Genomic DNA, 18,315 nt, shown 5'->3' with positions numbered 1-18,315 from the left:
GATGAAAAGTTTTGAATGTAGGTTCATTCTGTGTAGATAACATAACAGCATCAGAGGTTTCCTATCAGCTATAGAGGAGGCCAGGGAGATAAAAAAAAGACTAATGTTAACTCAATATATACATTTATTATTATTATTATGAACTTGTGTTTTAACCATGCATCTTAAATATCATGAAAGTGCAACACAGGCCTATAGGATGTTGGATACAGACGTACATGTTGTGGCCTAATTCAGAGCAGTAAACATGATGTGTTGACTCCACCTATGTTTCAAACATTAGAAGAGCAGAAGAGCAGTCAGTGAAGTGAGCATTCAGACATGCTGTCAAAGGTCATGAAATGCACCCTGATATTCTTTGTTATTATTGTCTGTTTTATCTTTTTCATCATGAAGACACCTCTGATGGACCTGCTGGGAAAATTAGCATACATTCTGGAAAATCTAATTGTTAACTGCTTATTAACATTAATAACTGAAGACATGAATAATTTGAATGTAAGAAAGCAATAAGCATTAACCAATATGTACACCTGCATTATTACCAAATACAAAGGATCTGACTTGTTCTAATTACTGGATCTTCACAACATGAATACAAATGATATATTAACCATTACTAAAGTTTTACAACTTATAATCCCTTTATAAAGAGTGTCTCATTAAGAAGAGGTACCACATAGATTTTAGACTACATTTGATTCTTCTTTACACTAACTTTGGCACCGACTACTATTCATTTGAGCATCATCCAACAAGAATAACAATACAAAATGTATGAAGAAATAAAAAATAAGCCCCAACACCTGCTTTTCTGCAGCAAACCCTCCCACTGCTCCACATACATGTCATCGCAGTGATAAAATGATGACTTCGGATGTCCGGATGGCAAAAATATTTACTGGCTACAGGTCAAAACAAAGTAACTCCTCCTAAGATGTTAACAGGGTTTTCGAGGGTTGATTCAAACTCACCTCTCTCTTTGGTTGCACAGACTCCTCATCGAAGTTCATTTCTGGGAAGCTCCGGTATAATGTTTGAATGGACCATTTATAATGGATGTTCCACTTCAGTCGAAGCACGAATATAAAGGCAGCCTATTGTAAGGTGAAGTGTATGATCTCAGCTGCAGGGGGGAGACTCATTAACTGGTTAAAGCACATTCCTGAATGGGTTTGAGGCTTAAGACGGGTCTGCTGACACAAATACAGAAATAATATTTAGCCCTTGTTGTCTAAATGAATTGAATGGGACACTTTATGTGAGATACCTAGTTTTAATCCATTCCTACAAAACAGTCATGATTCCAATGTTCTCCATTCATGTGCCAGAAAACATTATGATCAGCAGAAGACTGTAGACTACTAGAGTACACCATGAGTCATACAACTGCCTGGAAATAGTATTTTCAGTATTACATATTTAAATATTTTGAAATTACTGTTATTATCATATTAAAAATGTATAAATATGGCCTGCTTTAAGTGCTTTCATCCCAAGTTTATTGTCAAGTCAGTAGAACATAAAAGAATAAATTAAATTTGATTCCGTTTTAAAAGATGAATGCATTTTTCTGTTTCTGGCCTAATGTGCAATCACATCAATGGTTGTCACATGTGTTGATTAACTTTAGGTCTATGACAGAACAACTCATTTATAAACTCAAGTACAAGTCAACATCAGTTGCTCTTAATTGATGCCAATATCAGCTCATAATCACTCTGAGGGGCATGCTGTTCTGTACGTAACACCCAAAGTGTTCACCGGCCAAAAACTTTTGATCCTGCAAGAATTGAGTCACACCAGAGTCTGGCCATTTAAACCAGAAAGTGAAAACCCACCACAAAATAGAACCGACACATTCCCTACTACTCCCACTCCTGTTACTCCCTGAAAATGTACAATTCAGTTGTGTGAGCAGCAGACAGTGTGCAGTGATTATGTCACCCTCAGACCGATCCTGGAGCTGCTCCACACACAGCAGATAAAAGAAACATGTGACGAGAAGCTCTAGGAACACCATGTGATTCACAGCTAGAAGCCCTCCTTCCAAACAAAACCTAATTTGTGTGTAATATAAAACAAAACATGTTTGAGCTACTAGACTCCATTATCATTGAAATCAGATCTCTGTGTGCTCAGCAACAGGAAGTATTAATGGTCTCACCCGAAGGGAATAGGCTTTATTTTGTATATGAATGTAGATGAAATTGTAAATAAAAATATATGTGTTGTTGGCAATTATATGTAAAATGTTCTTAATCTCTGCATGTCTTCTTCTGGTTAATTATAAAAGACTAGTGTTAAGTTTTAGAAAGGAAGCAAGAGGGTAAATGTTTGTCTGTTTAAAATGTAATGCTTATATGTTTTATAAATATTGTTTCACTACTGCAACGTTATTTTTGGTGTCTTTTATGTAGCCTAAGTTCATGTGGGCCGGGCACTTGTATGTTCACAACACAAATAAACAACAAAAACAATAATAAATAACAATATCTTTTGGGGTTTTGGGTGGACTTTCTCTTTAATCGAGCCATTACTTGAGTTAATCCCTCATTTGTTCCTGACCAAAAATGACCGTAATAAAGCTTTGATGTCACAAGTGGGCAGCTGACATTACAATAGCAGAGTAGGATGAAAATAATATGTTTAATGTCCCCGACAACCTCCATAGTCTCATTTAGGTTTGCATCTTTAACTCTAATCCAGGCACGTTTGTTTGATTGTATGAATTTAGCGCTCTTTCTTATGGTCAAGATACAAAATGTTTGTGAAATGTTATGAAATTGAAGAAAAAAAAAAATAGGGTCGTGTGTTTTCTTTCTCACTCATAATTAGCATTGTTTTGATGTGTGTTCTCTCTCTCTCTATTTTCTGTTACGTAAAGGTTTGAGTGCTTGTGGGCAGAAAATCTCAGTGAAAATTGGTTTGAGAGTGAAGAGTGAAAATCAATTTCATCCGTAACTGATGAGTCACATTCATCCTTCCGCTGAGACATAGCGGAGGGATTTACATAACTCAGTGGCAGAAAGGTGTTGATCTGTGTTTTGAATGTCACCCCTTTTTCTCCCCCGCTCTGGCCAGATGCAGCAAGCGTGTCTCCGTTTCCTGCACCTTGTGTTGTAAGCTAGAGCTGTGGAACTGAAGCCCCGTCAGGATGTCTATACCATCTCACCTGCTGCGACAATCACTGGAGGGAAGAGAAAGAAAGGAGAAAGAAGTCTGAGAACAATATTTCTAGGCAACTGCAACTACATTTGCATTGTGAAGACCTATTTAATATTAAATGTGTATTCACAGTCTATTCCATTTAGTCTTAATTTCAAGTATTTCGTTTTTTACGTTTTTCAACCACACTATATCCTTAGCAGCTACAACGATCTAATCTCCCACAGGAACACATTAAAAACCCAATAAGTGAGTCAGCTGAAGCCTAACAGTAATGAAAAACACAACAGAAGGTCAGATGCTGCAAACCCTCAAGCCAGAAAGTCCATTTTTGTTGCATCATAATTTTTCATATAATACTTAAATAATAACACATAGACTGACTGCTTCACTTACCTAGCATCACACCAGCAGCAGATGTGATGGCTCCCAGTCTGTCTGCACTGGTCTCTGCCAGCTCCTCTAAACGTCTATCCGGACAGTTTGAGGAGAAGACTGGTCAACAACTGTCCTTACAGGAAGAAACAAAAGTAATTTGCAGCAAACTGAATTAATGTCAACTTTAACTGTTGATGGTTGTCGTCATTGAAAATCTGCTCGATGACAAAGACATCATGGAAAATACATGATCTTCTAAATCCACACTCAGTTGTGGTGATTAATGCACCTATAAGAGGGTGAAGACGTCATGATGTTGATTTAAAATGAAATCAGAGGAATCAGCAAGCTAGCTAGCTAACTCACCATTTAATGTTTCATGCTCACACTCACAGCGTAGTGAAAGCACATTGCTGTCATCAGATTTATGACAACTTTGTACGGCTCATTTTCTGCAAGGAACCTATAAAAGAAGGAGAGGTCATGACGTCATCCTGACGGCAAATCTAGTTTTGCATTGGTGCCAGTTCTATTAAAGTAAATGTGGCGGGCATGGCAAGTCCCACTATAACCCATCATATCTGTGTTGTTTCACAAATGCTTCTACAAACTACTGTTATGTTGACTGATGATGTTGGTTTACCTTGTTAGTGGTCTCCAAACAGACCATGGCTCTGTCAACAAATGCATAACTCCAGATAGCTCCATCATACATGACCAAACCAGGCAGGTCCAATCCAACCAGATCAATGTTGATGGCCCTGATTATAACTGGCTGGACTTAATAATATGGTCTGTCAGAGTTAGGAAGGAGAAAGTACTTTTTTAGTACGTGATCCATCAACAACATCATTTGATTTCCATCTGCAGACATCTTAGTCCTGGTCATGTGTCCAATAAAAACAATAAACCGGCAGACAAACAATTGAGGCAGGTCCAAGGTTCAAGTCCTTGAAAAGTAACCTGTTGCCTGCTCATGATGAGTCTGTCCTCGCTGTCGTGTCACTGTTTGACCGCAAGAAGTCGCTTCATCCGCACACGGGAGCCCTTGTGCAACACTGAAACCCTTCCGCTGATGGCTTAAGAAACAGCAGCGAGGCGGCTGGTGGCTGTGGTCGCAATGTCGGGCAGAAAGCTCCGGTCTGTGGCAAACCCTCTGGAGTCTGCGATCACCACACCGAGTGAGAGGATACTGAAAGAATGCCACAGTTTATATGTCGACAGCGAGAACGGTAAATAATCAATAACGCGGATTAATATGAGTCGACGTTATAGCGAAGTTAGGACCGTAAAGCAGATCCAACTTAGCACGCATAGTCGTGCTGTTATGTAAGTCAGGGGTTCGTAGGACTGAAGTTTGTACTGAAGGTAAAACTAAAACGCTGCTCGGTTAATGAGTGAAGCAGCTGTCTGTCAGAGTAAAACACGTGACATTGAACACTGGTGTGGCTCCTCCGGAGGACAGCGCCTATCTGACTGCAGCCAATAAACTGACAGGTTCCATTACGCACAATGTTACATACACATGAGGGGAACGGGCGTAAACAGAGCCTTCTGTAATATACTGTACAATAAGCAGTTCAGCCCAGTGGAGTTGATTTACAAATGAGAAAATTAGTTTTATAGTTCTGGTAAATATTTGCAGAAATGTGTTGTCTTCAATAATAACAATAATGCTGTTACACTGTGTAGTTCACTCTGTTTGTGCAGACCTGGCTCTCACAGCACGTTGAGGTGGTGTGTTGCTACAGTATGTCTTGTTTTAGTTATTACAGTATAATAGTTTACTCTGGTGTAATAGAGGAGACAGAAACAGTAACATGCCTCTCTGACGACAATTATAAACAGGTTCATTAATCATGAATCGTTTCATTATAGATTCATAGTGAATAATGAGGGATTGTGCATAACCAGAGTATAGAGCATAGACCAGGTAATACATTTGAGCTCCATTTATAAGCTTTCTATTTTTAAAAAACTTAATTCTCAAATAAATTCCAAAGTAATTTATTAATGATTAAAGGAATGTCTTCTTTTGGGGTTTTCCCCCCCAACAACTTATGATTCGTCATCGATTAACCTGCTGATTTTCTTTCTAATTAATCAGTTGGTTTTTAGTCTAATAAATGAACAAAAATGGTGAAAAAAATGCCCATCGCAACTCCCCGGAGACCAAGACGTCATCTTAAATGTCTTGTTTTGTTTGACCAACGGTTCAAAACTCAAATATGTTCAGTTTATGATGATACATGTCAAATGGAAAGCACCAGAGAATATCTGGCTTTTTTCACTATTATTGACTAAAGAATTATTAAAATTAGCCTAATCCATCATCAAAATAATCTATTGTTCAACAAATCCAGAAATTATTTCAGCCCTAATTAGTTTGAAAGAAAAATGTAATCTATACCCATGTAACTTCTTATATATATAAATATTATATTGACAAAAGTTCAGCTAACCTGCCCTACCGTGACTAGAAAACGTTCAGGGTTACAAGAGCGATTAATTGGAATTAATTCATTTAAAATGTACCATCTGAACTCTGTCTTAATTTCCCCTTCAAATAGTAGATTATTCTTTCAAGGAAACCTCTTTGGAAATTATTTTAAATCAGTTGTAAAATAAAATTACCCTTTTTCTTTTGGGCTGTCCTCAACAAAAGAAATGTCTTAGTCGACTAACACAATTTTGTCGACTTATTGAATACTTTATTTACAGATCTGGAAAATTAGTTAAATACAAAGAATCACACAAAAGCACCTTTGTACATCGTGTGTTTACAGGGATGTGCTCATATGTTTCATAAGTCATTCAGCATAAAACAACATTGAAAAATGACTTTTTGCTGAAAGAAATCTTAGGTGACTAAGACCAAAATCTGAAGAAGTTATCGCTATTTAAAAACCACATTGTTCACACTCACACATATACACACACTTTACATGATTGTGATGATGCCTCTGTAGTTGCTACATGCGCTGCTTACTTTGTGTGTGTGTGTGTGTGTGTGTGTGTGTGTGTGTGTGTGTGTGTGTACATGTTTGTGTTCAGGCCTGGTGAAGATTGCCAGCAGCCTCGGAGTCCGACTCCTTCCTCCCAGAAAGAAGATCATTGTGATGATAATGGGTAACCACTCTGCAGGGAAGAGCTCCTTCATTAACTGGTAATACATCTGTAGGTTGATGGGATCTACAGTTTACCATTCAGCTTCTCATGCTCTGTTCCAGAAAACTAAAACAGAAGAAAGTATGACCTTATTCCACAGTTGTATTCCTTTTTATCCTTTATGAGCTTTTACAAGTAAGCGATACATTTTATTTACCCATTTGGAGGTAAAATAATCAAATATCTATTTTTGGCTTATACAACTGATAAAGTCAGGTACTTTATGGCAATAATCCATAAACGTTGATAGCAACATTGCCCACAACAGTCTCATACAACCCAATACATATTGGGATAGGGACCACCACCCACTTAAAACGCCACAGCAAAATATCTATGGTCTTATAGTTTTCTATTGAAAACTAATTACTTTAATTTACATTTTAAATAGATTTTTCCTATTTGACATTGTGTAGCTTATTCTCTGACCACGTGAGGTGTTAATAAATTAAAACACCAAAGATCACCTTTAACCGATCCTCTAACATATAAACTACCCTTTGACACAGGCTCCAGACTTGGTGCTGAAGTGATCAAACAATTAATTCATTTGTTGATCGACAGAAAATGAATTGACAAAAGGCTAAACATTCACTTGTTCAAGCCTCTAAAAATGTGAGGATTTTTAGCTTTACCTGCTGTATGACATTTAAAACTGCACTATTAATGATTAGCTGTAAAAGCAATCGATACAATAATTATTACAATAGTTGCAGCCCTATAATGTAGAGGTACGGTGTTGTTGCTTTAGATCTTGTGCACTTATGAATGCAATATCAAAGATAATAGTATTTGATGCCTTTGATGCCTCTTGCTGTTATTTTAGGTATGCGGAGGAGCACATACAGAAAGCAGGTGTCGCCATTGAAACACAGGGGTTCACGTTCATCACAAGTGGTCGCAAAAGAGAATCACTGACGGTAAGAACGGCATGAAGACGGCCAACGTTTCAGCACTCATACTGAAGAACTTAATGTGTGTAAGATCAGATGAAGAGCCCTTCAACAGAAGTACCAACTAATGCTTGAAAAGAGAAACACGATAAATACAACCAGCTTTGTGCGGCATGCTTCATTTGAATGCTGTTATAATTCACTTCCAGATCAGTTTTTAATTATCCGTAGTTCATATTCAGACGGTACTTCTCAGTTTTGTGGATGAGAGATTTTTGAATTTCTAACTTCAGTAATGAGAACGGAAGCTGCATCCGGTCATAAAGGTTGATGAAGCAATGCGTTGGATGTCAGCCTGTATGGAGGGGCACTCCCTCAGTCTGTGGCGATCTCTCATTCTGTATGCTGCTCCAATGAGGGGCTTTGTTGTATTGACACACACACACACACACACACACACACACACACACACACACACATGGATGCCTCTTTGCAGCATATAAACAGGCTCGGGAGACGTCTGCCTCTCAGTCTTCGCTCATCCTCTTCCTCTGCCTCTCTGTGCATATACTGCTGCGATGAAGGTGACGAAGATGAATAATATATTTGCAGTGCAGGACTGCAGAGTGGAAGGATTATCTCTTATGTACAGGAAAAGCTTAAAGCCAGCACAGTGAGCTGCAGCCCAGCAGCTTCTGGATGACTGAGTGCGAAGTACTGAGAAGAGAGAGAACTCTGTAGCAGCGGACGGGAGCTCAGGCGAACTGCAGATTAGTATTTATCTCACCGGGTTATTTCTCACATTGTCTTTTTCACTCTTTCACAGGGGAATGCAATGCTACATCTCTATCCTCACTTTCGACCACTCCTTGAGTTCAAAGGTGAGCCTTTTCTTCTTGTTTTAGCATCAGTGTGAAGTCATAATGACTCTCTGAAAAGTAGACGTATGGTTGTTCTGATAATGTTGTGATACCCTTATCCTCAATTGAAATCCATTTTCTGTTCTTATATTAACCATCATGTGTACATTTTGCATCGCATTTCTAAATATCTCACATAAAAGAACATGTTTTATGTGATCCGAGTGGTGTTGCGTCTCCCTGCAATTGATAATGAAACTAGCGTGACATGTTGCTTCCTTTTGTGCGATGTTGAGCTCAGCGCTGCAGTCTTAGTGCTCAACACATGCTCATTAACGTCTCCCTAATACCTGAAAATTCTAATTATTGTCATCACTTTTGTGCAATTGAGAAATGCAAATAATTGTGTTTTTATTGATTCCCCCCCCCCCCCTGCTGGCATCATGATGGAAAACATCAAAGAGAGGGTAAAGTGTTAAAATTAGCTGGAACGCAGGGAGAAGCAGCATTAGGGACAGTAAGCAGGAGTTGAATGTAATCTTGAGCTGCAGCCACAGATTGGTTCCTCTGAGGTTTAAGATAGAGCTCTGCTGTGTGGCACGTTTCCTAATGGGAGCTGTTGAAGTTAATCTAAGCGTATCTTACAGACTCAGTTCAAGTTCAGAAGTTGGAAATGTTGCTATTTTAGATAAACCGATTCAACTGAAATCCTGTTTTAATCCTCTGTGTCGCTCATAATTGTATGTTTCAGTTATCAGTTCAGGTGCTTCACCTTGATGATTCAGCGCTGAGTCACATCTTTGACGTATTACATTTTATTTATAAATCAGACCAGGCTCCTGTTCCCATCTCATCACATTTGTACTGTTTGTTTCTGAGATATGGGAGTCCAGATAACTGTCACATGAAAGAAAGAGACGTAATTAGCGGCATATTTTCTTTTTTAAGACGATTGGTCTCAGCTCTCTGTGCGTCAGCAGTGGTGTGAAGCTTCTGGATGTTGAGGTGGTCGTGCAGAGAGTCTGGGTGTGCCTGCTTGTCTGAGTGGGAGCATCAGTGTGGAGGGGGGAGGGCGGTAATGTATGTGCATGCGTTTGACAGTGAGCGTGTAGAGAGTTAGGGTTCACTGGGTGCGGACCGGAGCGCTCACGGTATGGCTCGTGAGGCACACGCCCCATCGACAGCAGTGCAGTGGAGTCAGGAGGAGCTGCTGAGAAATGTCACAGCCATTAGAGACGGCACAACCCGGCAGCAGCTCCACTCTGCGGGCCCCGAGCAGCACCAACGACCTGCTGCTGGAATACAAGCAGGCTTTTCATTGGAAATTCAACGCCGCCTCTGGAAATGCACTTCATCAGGCGTTTGTTTACCTGTCATAGGGACTGAGGATGACTCATCAGAAAAGCACCATACATCCTGTGGGAGAAGCTGCCGACTATACAGTTTGACCTCCTTTGGGGAATGCTTGGAGATACCTCTTAATATTGTTTTAGACTTACATAACGGATGTTCTTGTATTTATCTTATCAACCTGTTGTCAGTTTAGACTCTATGCTGCATGGGGGTCAACTGATTTCAAATGGCTCAATATTGCTAAACAACAAAGATTTGTGGCCGTGTTGTTTAGTAATTTCCTTAAGATGTATTTGAACTGCGTCTGGTTTCACCTGTTTTGTCCAACTACAGTAGTTCTTTTTTAGTCTTGGTCGATGCAGCATTATCGCAGCCTTTGCCCTTTTCCCTCGTGCACAGGATCTCCAGTGTAGCCTTCTCAGTTACAGTCACTTGAGGAACTTAGCAGCCATTGGCAAGTATCGCTCTCGTTTCCTTTTCACCATCAGAGGACTTTCTTCAAATAGAGTGGAAGAATATGTCTGAATCAAGGCTTATTTGATTCACTTGCTATTAAATGGGCTTACATAATTGCTGTTTTTGTATTTTTAGTAATGCAAAGATGCATGCATGTGTAAGGGAAGTATAGACCGGCCGTCTGATCTGACAAGAAGCTGCTTGATAACATCTGCATATATATATGATGCTTGTCCTACCGTAGCAACAGTCATCCTGTCACCTCAGGGCGAGACAATCGTGGCTCGATCTTGCGAGACTGTGGGAATACACTTCTAAGATGTGTGATAGGAGGCAGATGCATCGATACTGTGGCCATGCCGATGTAAGAGAAACATAAGGGAACGCTAATGTGCCGAAGCAGCAGTGGCCCTGCTCGCTGCAGCACAAGGATGGGATTTGTGCTGGCTGTTAACACCTGCCTCTTCCTATGAAACAGCCTCAGTGTCACCCCAGGCCTCTGTGTGTGTGTGTGTGTGTGTGTGTGTGTGTGTGTGTGTGTGTGTGTCAATAGTGTCTAAATAGTGATGCTGTTCTGGTGCTCAGAGTCGGGGGTTGTGGAGGAGACTTGTAGTAACCTCGCAGCGCGTTGCCTCACAGTCGTTCTTCACTGGCTAGCTTTATGTCCGACGCCGCGTGCTAAAGCTGCCAGTTGAAGAGCTGTTGTGTGTAACCATGACAACGGACGATGAGAAAACCGACACCTGACAAATGTTTCCTGCGTTGAAAGTGATGACGTTTCTATCTGTGAGGGTGTGTCTGCTGTTTGAGTTCAATCTGAATTTATTGATGCTTTTTTCTCATGCGTGTTAGTGCGTGTAGACGGCTAACACACATCTTTAACCAGATGAACGTTTTTTAAATGAAATTAAATGTATTCCAAATGCAAACCCACAAGCACAAAATGTTGACTGCGTTCCTGATCTTTCGTGTCACCGGCCTCCCTCAGGTTTCCAAGTATTGACCGCACTGCAGTTTGCACTGGCACATAAGAATTATATAGCCATTAGAGGAAACGGCTTTCATCGGGACTAAACTCTTAATTATTTACAAGGAATTTGTCTTTGTGAAGGAAGCACCTACAGTATGCGCACTCAGTGTTTGTATATTCCAGGTGTTACGGACTATCTGTCTGCTGAGATCTCCACCTCCAAGCAGAAGAAGTTCAGTCTGGTGACATTTGTGGACACACCGGGTTTGGTGGACGGAGACATGGTCTACCCTTTTGATGTCAACAGCGCCATCACATGGTTGGGTATGTCTTTGCAGCTGTACATTTTACCGTCTTCTCTGCAGCTGTTGCTTTTCACTAATGGATGTTTGTTTTGTGCAGGAGAACAGGCCGACTTGGTATTTGTGTTCTTTGACCCAATGGGCCAGGCGCTCTGCAAACGCACACTCAACATCGTAGAGAAGCTGAGTGAGAAATGCGGAGACAAACTGTTGTTCTACCTCAGCAAGGCAGACGAAGCTGGGAAGGAAACAGACAGACAGGTAGTTCACTTAATATGTGGCTTATTTTTCATTTCGATAGATTTGCAGCCAAAGAAGTCCTAAAAACATGACCTATATTTATTTATTTCTGCAGAGGGTGATGATGCAGATAGTCCAGGAGCTGTGTCGCCGTCCAGGTCTCAACAAATGTGGTTTTGATATGCCTACAATATACATCCCCAACCCACAGAGGGTAAGACTGGGAGCCGGCCCCATATGTTCCCCTGATGGCCATTTAACAGGATGTAGTTTGCTCATTTTTTAAAAAATAAACCAAATGCAGTGTTTCCTCCCACCACCAGATTGGAGCTGTTTCTGGTGTTTTCCTTCATCAGACCTCAGGTCCAGGTCTGATCTTAGGTCTGGATTTAAAGCTCTCTGCTACCCTCAGGGGCCATTTATTATCCTTGAATGTAAATTCTCCACCCCAGGTTTCCTGGTGGCTCTTGATGGCTGGAAAAGGATGATTAATTTTGCAATATGATGACTGGTAGAGTTATCCACTCTGGGGGTGGGGGGGTGGGGGGTTGTAAACCATGGCCTTTGACAATGGCAGCCCCAGTCCTGAGTTATTGCTGCACCATCTGGTGACCTACAACCACAAAGCTCTTCTCTGCACGGTAGATTTGTGCACACCTCCCGAGCTCCATTTTATTTTCGCTGAGCAAGTGTAGCTTCACTTCCTGCTAAGTGCACATGGCTGTCAGTCAAAATACCCTCAGGACAGTCGTCCAGACCGACCCTCTTCTAGCCGCACATCTTTGTACAATTATTCAAAAACGGATGCACTTATGAGCCTTTGTCTTGTTTAGCCGAGCCGCTGTGTGAACCAGATCGATGGGGTGTGTCAGACCATCGAGAAGACCATCAACCAGGCTGTTCAAAAGACTTTGGATCAGCTGGAGAAAGACTGTGACCTTATGTGTTCTACCATCAGCAGCAGACTAGAGCAGGACAGGTTTGACCTCTCAACCTACAGCATAGCACATGCTACTGTGTTCAAATCTAATTTATCCTGATACAAAATGACAGGCGGCATCTCGGAGCAAATAAACCATATTGTGTGTATACGGAGATAAGAGTCACCCGATATTATTATATGCTGCAGAAAATGTGATATTAAATCAGATTTCTTGCGTGTGCACGCAGGGCTGATGTGGCTCACAACAAAAGCGTCCGTCTTCACTCGTTCTTGTGTGGCGCTCAGGGCGTTTTCCTCCCCGTCCTCTTTATCCTCAGTTTCATTGTGAACACCTTGTCCAAAGATCAGCTAGATGAGCTGCTGGGTGAAGGACCGGCCCGGACCCTCTCCATCTTCACAGTGAGTCCAGAGAGTCACACTGGGGATAACATTGCAATAAATTATAATTTCATTTCATATTTTGCACATTTGTCTTTTCAACGTGTTTCTCACAGGGCATGGTGATTTATTTATGGGACTGGATACCAGAAGATGGACAAGTTGTGTTTGTCATCATTTTTGGAGCTTTTTGCTACCTCCTGCTGTTCCTAGCAAAGTATTTTGCAGGGTGAGTGCTACAAATGTACAATACAAACATAAACACATGTGGAGCCGGAAAAAAATAATTGATTCATAAATCAAATGATCAACAGAAAATGAATCTAACTATTTTGATAACCGATTAATTATTTAAGTGATTTCCTTTTTGTTAGAAAGAGAAAAAAATGATCATTGATTTGGATTTTGGACTATTTATCAGACAAGACAAAGACATTTTTGGGTTTAGGAAGTTCTAATGGACATTTTATTATACGACAGTATTTTCAGATTTTTTTTGTCGAACAAATGATTAACTGAGAATGGTTTAGTTGTAAATTGCAGCCTTACACACATGCACATGACCATTTGGTCCATACGTGAACCAAGGTACTTAAAACTAAACACTTAACATCAATAACCTAAACCCTCAGAGAAATGTCTAAATAAAGTAGAGCTTTTTCAATTTTATCAAGGAGGGTGTGTGTTTTATATTGAAGTAGCTTCACATCAAACATATACACACTCTCTCTCACACACACACACACACACCCAGAGGACGTGATTATTGTTGTGATGTTCTTCATTCTCAGCCGAGGGAATAAGACTCTGACGAAGAAAGAGAAGAGGACGATGGCAGAGTACAGTGATTATATCCAGGATATCATCAAAACCAAGAAGGTTAGATTCTATTTTGTGCCATTATGCCACGTCTAGTACAGAAGTTAAAGCCGCAGTAATAACATGTATAATAACTTTGTTTAATGCAGAAGGTGTCCTTAGAAACACACAGAGGAAAATGATTACTTGACTCTGCTGCTCTTTCATTTCAGTTAATTGTTTTGGTTTTACGAAACCACAACTTTACTGCTAACTGCTAACACGTTTACACAACAACTATACAAAAGTAGTAATATGTCAGTAGGTTTAGTAATTTTAAATACAATTACAAAGTGTAAAGCTGGATTCCATGCAGCGTCACTTCCTGTGAATCCCTCATGCATAAGAAGTCTTTTGAAGAAGAATTTGAACACATTGAATTTGCAACAAAAAAAGCAGACCATAACTTATCCCAATATTTCATGAATATCTAAATGATTATAACTTCAGTGCAGTTTTAAATGAACTAACTACATTTAATTTGTCAAATCTGAAACATCAGAATTGTGAATTTTCTCACACAATTGATTTTCCTCCGCAGGGGAAACTGTATGAGTGGTACCTCCAGCAGTGTGCAGCAGAATATGACCTCTGACCCCGAGGGTCAGCTGAAGACAGTTTACCCGCGTGTTTGGGTGTTTTCAGGAATCAGTGGGACTTTTTAAGCAGATGACGATCCACCAAATGATCAGGTTTCTCTCCTCTCAGTCGGGGATGTGCCTCAAAATGCAGCAGATATCTCTGCCAACGTGTATCATCTCAAGAGCTTCTTAAAGATCAAGTGCCTTTATTAGTTAGTACAGGAGAAGCAGTCATTGTTAGTTGTTTGATGAAAACAATTTCATAATGTGAATCTTTTTTTTTTCCAGTTTTTGTAGTACATAAACGTTGATGCCAGAATTTTTTCCCCTTAATTTCTTCATATAGTCGAAGTCCTCAAATGTCACAGCACCGTCCTGAAGTCATGTTGTCTTTACAAGGTGCTAGAATGACCTTCTCTTGTGTTTCACTGTTAGCTGTGATAATACTTAGGCATTATAGACGGACATTTTGTCAAATCTTCATACCAATAAGAAGCTTTCTCCTGCCTCCAAAGAGTCTCTGTCCATGTTTGTTTTGTTGTGTGATTTGTGCAGCCATCAGATATTATCATTGATAAATCATCATCATGTGATAGTACTTACAAAAACTACTTTATCACAACAGTATAGTGAAACTGGTGAGCAGTGGAGTCTGTCCCTGCTTTCATGTGTATCTCCTAGTTAATGAACGCTGAACCCTTCATGCTGTCTATAGATCTGTGTAACTCAAATCTAGTTTGATGACTACAACACCATGTAATGCCTTTACTCCACTTTTTATAGATATATTTATAAGTCTTCAAGGTGCTTTTTACCCAAATAATGTAGAAAAACCTCAACGGGTCGTTTGCAATATCATTGTGAACACTGTCAGTTTGCACTGTGTGTGTTAGATGCCTCCCAGGTATTGTCCTCATTAGGAAGCATCTTTGTTTTATGAGATATTTCATTTATAAATTTGTGAAACTTGTACGTGTGTGAATTTATCTATTCTGTGTAATTTTACCCAGAATATTTATATTGTATGAAAGCGAGGCTCAACTGACTAGATGTTTTTCAGTAATCCCGACTCAAAGAATGAAACTCCTGCAAACTATGCTATGTCACTTGAAAATCATTAAACATTTTTGACTGACTTTCACTCTGCTCACTATTTACTGTTCTCCTGGTTTTAATAAACTGAAGAATGCACACACAAACAACAGGTGGAGTAACATGAGAATGAGACGTTATGTAAAGCAGTGAGCAGTTATTGTTGGAAGACTTTTATTTAAAAGTTTAGTTATAAAAATGCCCTTCCGGGCTTCTCTGCAGGAAGAATGATGCTTTTTAAAACGCTGAGTTGACTCAGGGTTTACATCGGCACACCAGGATGTAATCAAGCATCCGCTTTATACCCATTACAAGCAATTCTGAATGAACATAAGAGAACCGGTGAAATTACAATAACTGGGAAAACAAGTATGAAAGCAACAAATTAATTTCTGCTTATCTTGCCTGTAAGTCCAGGTGACAAACCTCAGTTCCCTGAGTTAGTAACAAAGAATATCCCAATGGAGATGACCGCTATCAAAAATAACCCGAAACTTCTATATTGGATTGATCTAAAGGGGTATTCTCTGGAAAATACATGAATCTATTGTGCATGCACTAGTCTGTGATCAAAGTAGGATTTAATTGAATTTGTTCAATCTAATACAGTAGCAAGACAGCCAACACACAGATGTTGTAATTCTACAAATTGTCATTTATCACAAATTAAAGCTGCATGTGTGTGTTAGTGAGTCTGTTAAAGCTGCGTTCAGGGATCTTCTGCAGTTTGTTTTTTTTAGCAGATTTTAGATTTTTTTTTGCGGATTCATCTAAATTGAATACTCACAGTTTAGGGACTTGTTTTTTTTAACTCATCCATCAAAGTAAGTTATAGCATGCAGATCTAAGGCCTGAATGTGAGCATACAACCAAACCTGTTATTTAAAACTTCAGTTCAAATTGTATGTTCTTATCTTGTAACAGTGCATTCAGGATTATATCTATATACAATGTTATTTGTACAAAAAAATGCCAATGCCCATCCCTGGCTTCTTATAAACAAAGTGTACAGGTAGATACATCTTGCAGCAGCACAGAGGCTGAATCTGGCTTTGTTTGTGAAATTTGTAATGAAAGACCCACCAACACAGCGATTCAGTGTATTCAGACCGTGCACGGCTCCGTTTGTCACCTTAAGTGTCTCTCAGGAACAAAAGCAAGTCTCAGTGTCGTCCTCAGGAGAGTGTGTCTCCAACAGACACGGTCCTGTCCCCAGTGTGTGTGTGTGTGTGTGTGTGTGTGTGTGTGTGTGTATCCAGACCGGGATAGCTGCTCAGTTTCTCAGCACCATAAGTGTCCATATTGAGTTGTCCAGTGGACTTTGGGTCTGTCCTTCAGATGTGAAGTCATTGAGAGCCTTTGTCAATCAGCCAAGAAATGTCTCCAGTCCTGCAAACCCCCAAAAAACAGTAAGTCAAACACACACATACGCGTTTATCAAGTCCTCTTTCTGCTGCACATGGTCAATATCAGTGAAATTTAAAATAGAAAAAGCTCATATTTATCCGTACTTGCCAAGCCGTGCTAACATCCTTCAAATTTTGAGTTTGCATTATTAGAAATGAAAGACATGAGACACATGAGGAACAAATCAGACAGAAATGTATGCAGTAACAATACAGTAATGCAAGTACAGCAACATGAGTTAATAACTCATTTATCCAAAAAAGTGTTTTTATAAAAAAATCTAAAAAATTGTTGACAAATACATTAATAAACAATGTTTTTAATATCCGTATACGACAACATTATAGTATGTTGTAAAAAATGTATTGAATGTTTAAATGTGCTTAAAAAATACTTAATAGGTGGATTCAAGTAAAGTGTTGCCTGCAATTCCTCTAGATATTAATAACTGATTAGAAGCTCTACACAACTATATAACTATATCATTATATAATTTCTTTGTTCTTCTTTAAAAATTAGTGGGTACCTAATATACAGAACTTTTTCTTTACTATTGTCTATTATTTTCCTTATAATAAGCACAAAATAACATTGTTGTTTTCCAGACAACGTCCACAGCAATCATTTAAAAATTACGTAACACGTAAAATGAAGCGTCACTTTATTAATTAACAAAACAACAACTGGTGTTATTTTTCTGTAGTACTCTCTAATTTCAATAAGCTGTAGTCTTATAATACTTTCCATGTGATTAAAGTCACGTGTTTTTCTGTCAGAGTCTTGTTTTTCTTCTCAGTAAAACCTGAGAAACCTAAAGAACGATTGTAACCGTCATCATATTTAAATCTTGGAGGGAGACTTACTCCACATCTCGTTTCTTAATCGTCTTTCCGGATCCCAAGACTTCTGCCACTCGGGATACAATAGGATCATAGTTCATGCTGGCAACAGCGACCACCTCTTCACTCCTGCAGATAAACCAAAGGAGGAAGATGACACAATATTCATCCATATCTTCTGTTTATTTAAGATTGTTATGAAAAATGAAACGTACCTGGTGTAAAACGCCACAAATCTCAGTTCATCCAGATCTCCTTGTATAATGACGTCATCAAATCCATCACCATAACCTTCACAAATAGACGATTATACACATGCACGTGTGTTTGTCAAAAGCATAAAGAAAAACAGTCCAATTCAGGCTCTCAGTTCGGCTTTTATTTTGATCTTTACAGCTAGATGGCAGTGTGGTAACTCCACTTGACAGC

General features: G+C 39.5%; 2 protein-coding genes and 1 long non-coding RNA gene across 6 annotated transcripts in view; 1 reads left to right on the top strand and 2 right to left on the bottom strand.

The window, feature by feature from the left end:
* Positions 1–40: 40 nt before the first annotated feature.
* Positions 41–4,896, bottom strand: LOC116388460 (uncharacterized). The gene is made up of 4 exons (XR_004213071.1): positions 4,190–4,896; positions 3,913–4,009; positions 3,565–3,674; positions 41–3,190 (listed from the first exon to the last, which is right to left on the bottom strand). It is a non-coding gene; the product is annotated as an uncharacterized LOC116388460 (long non-coding RNA).
* On the top strand, positions 4,589–15,683 carry LOC116388459 (uncharacterized). 2 transcript variants are annotated; one of them, XM_031856345.1, is made up of 12 exons: positions 4,590–4,778; positions 6,601–6,712; positions 7,541–7,634; positions 8,434–8,488; positions 11,430–11,570; positions 11,649–11,809; positions 11,904–12,002; positions 12,622–12,767; positions 12,959–13,130; positions 13,226–13,338; positions 13,901–13,988; positions 14,509–15,683. In XM_031856345.1, the coding sequence occupies exons 1-12, from the start codon at positions 4,667–4,669 to the stop codon at positions 14,560–14,562; spliced, it is 1,347 nt and encodes a 448-aa protein (XP_031712205.1). In that variant the 5' UTR covers positions 4,590–4,666; the 3' UTR covers positions 14,563–15,683. The 2 variants fall into 2 exon arrangements, with proteins under 2 accessions (XP_031712204.1, XP_031712205.1); XM_031856344.1 differs by having other exon boundaries at positions 4,589–4,778; positions 11,430–11,809.
* Positions 14,621–18,315, bottom strand: part of aifm3 (AIF family member 3) — a 16,119-nt gene continuing 12,424 nt past the window's right edge. For 2 of the 3 annotated variants that reach the window (XM_031856341.1, XM_031856343.1), the window contains exons 18-21: positions 18,102–18,177; positions 17,911–18,015; positions 17,152–17,172; positions 14,621–17,029 (exon numbers count right to left, since the gene is read on the bottom strand). In XM_031856341.1, coding sequence (XP_031712201.1) covers positions 16,987–17,029; positions 17,152–17,172; positions 17,911–18,015; positions 18,102–18,177 — 245 coding nt within the window. In that variant the 3' untranslated portion in view covers positions 14,621–16,986. The remainder of the gene's footprint in view (positions 17,030–17,151; positions 17,173–17,910; positions 18,016–18,101; positions 18,178–18,315) is intronic. The other variant, XM_031856342.1, reaches the window with a different exon arrangement.

This window comes from Anarrhichthys ocellatus, unplaced genomic scaffold (genome assembly GCF_004355925.1).
Source record: "Anarrhichthys ocellatus isolate YVR2014 unplaced genomic scaffold, GSC_Weel_1.0 scaffold17, whole genome shotgun sequence".
Taxonomy (NCBI): domain Eukaryota; kingdom Metazoa; phylum Chordata; class Actinopteri; order Perciformes; family Anarhichadidae; genus Anarrhichthys; species Anarrhichthys ocellatus.
The sequence above is the reverse complement of the archived record's forward strand: the minus strand, read 5'-3'. Positions and strand labels throughout refer to the sequence as shown.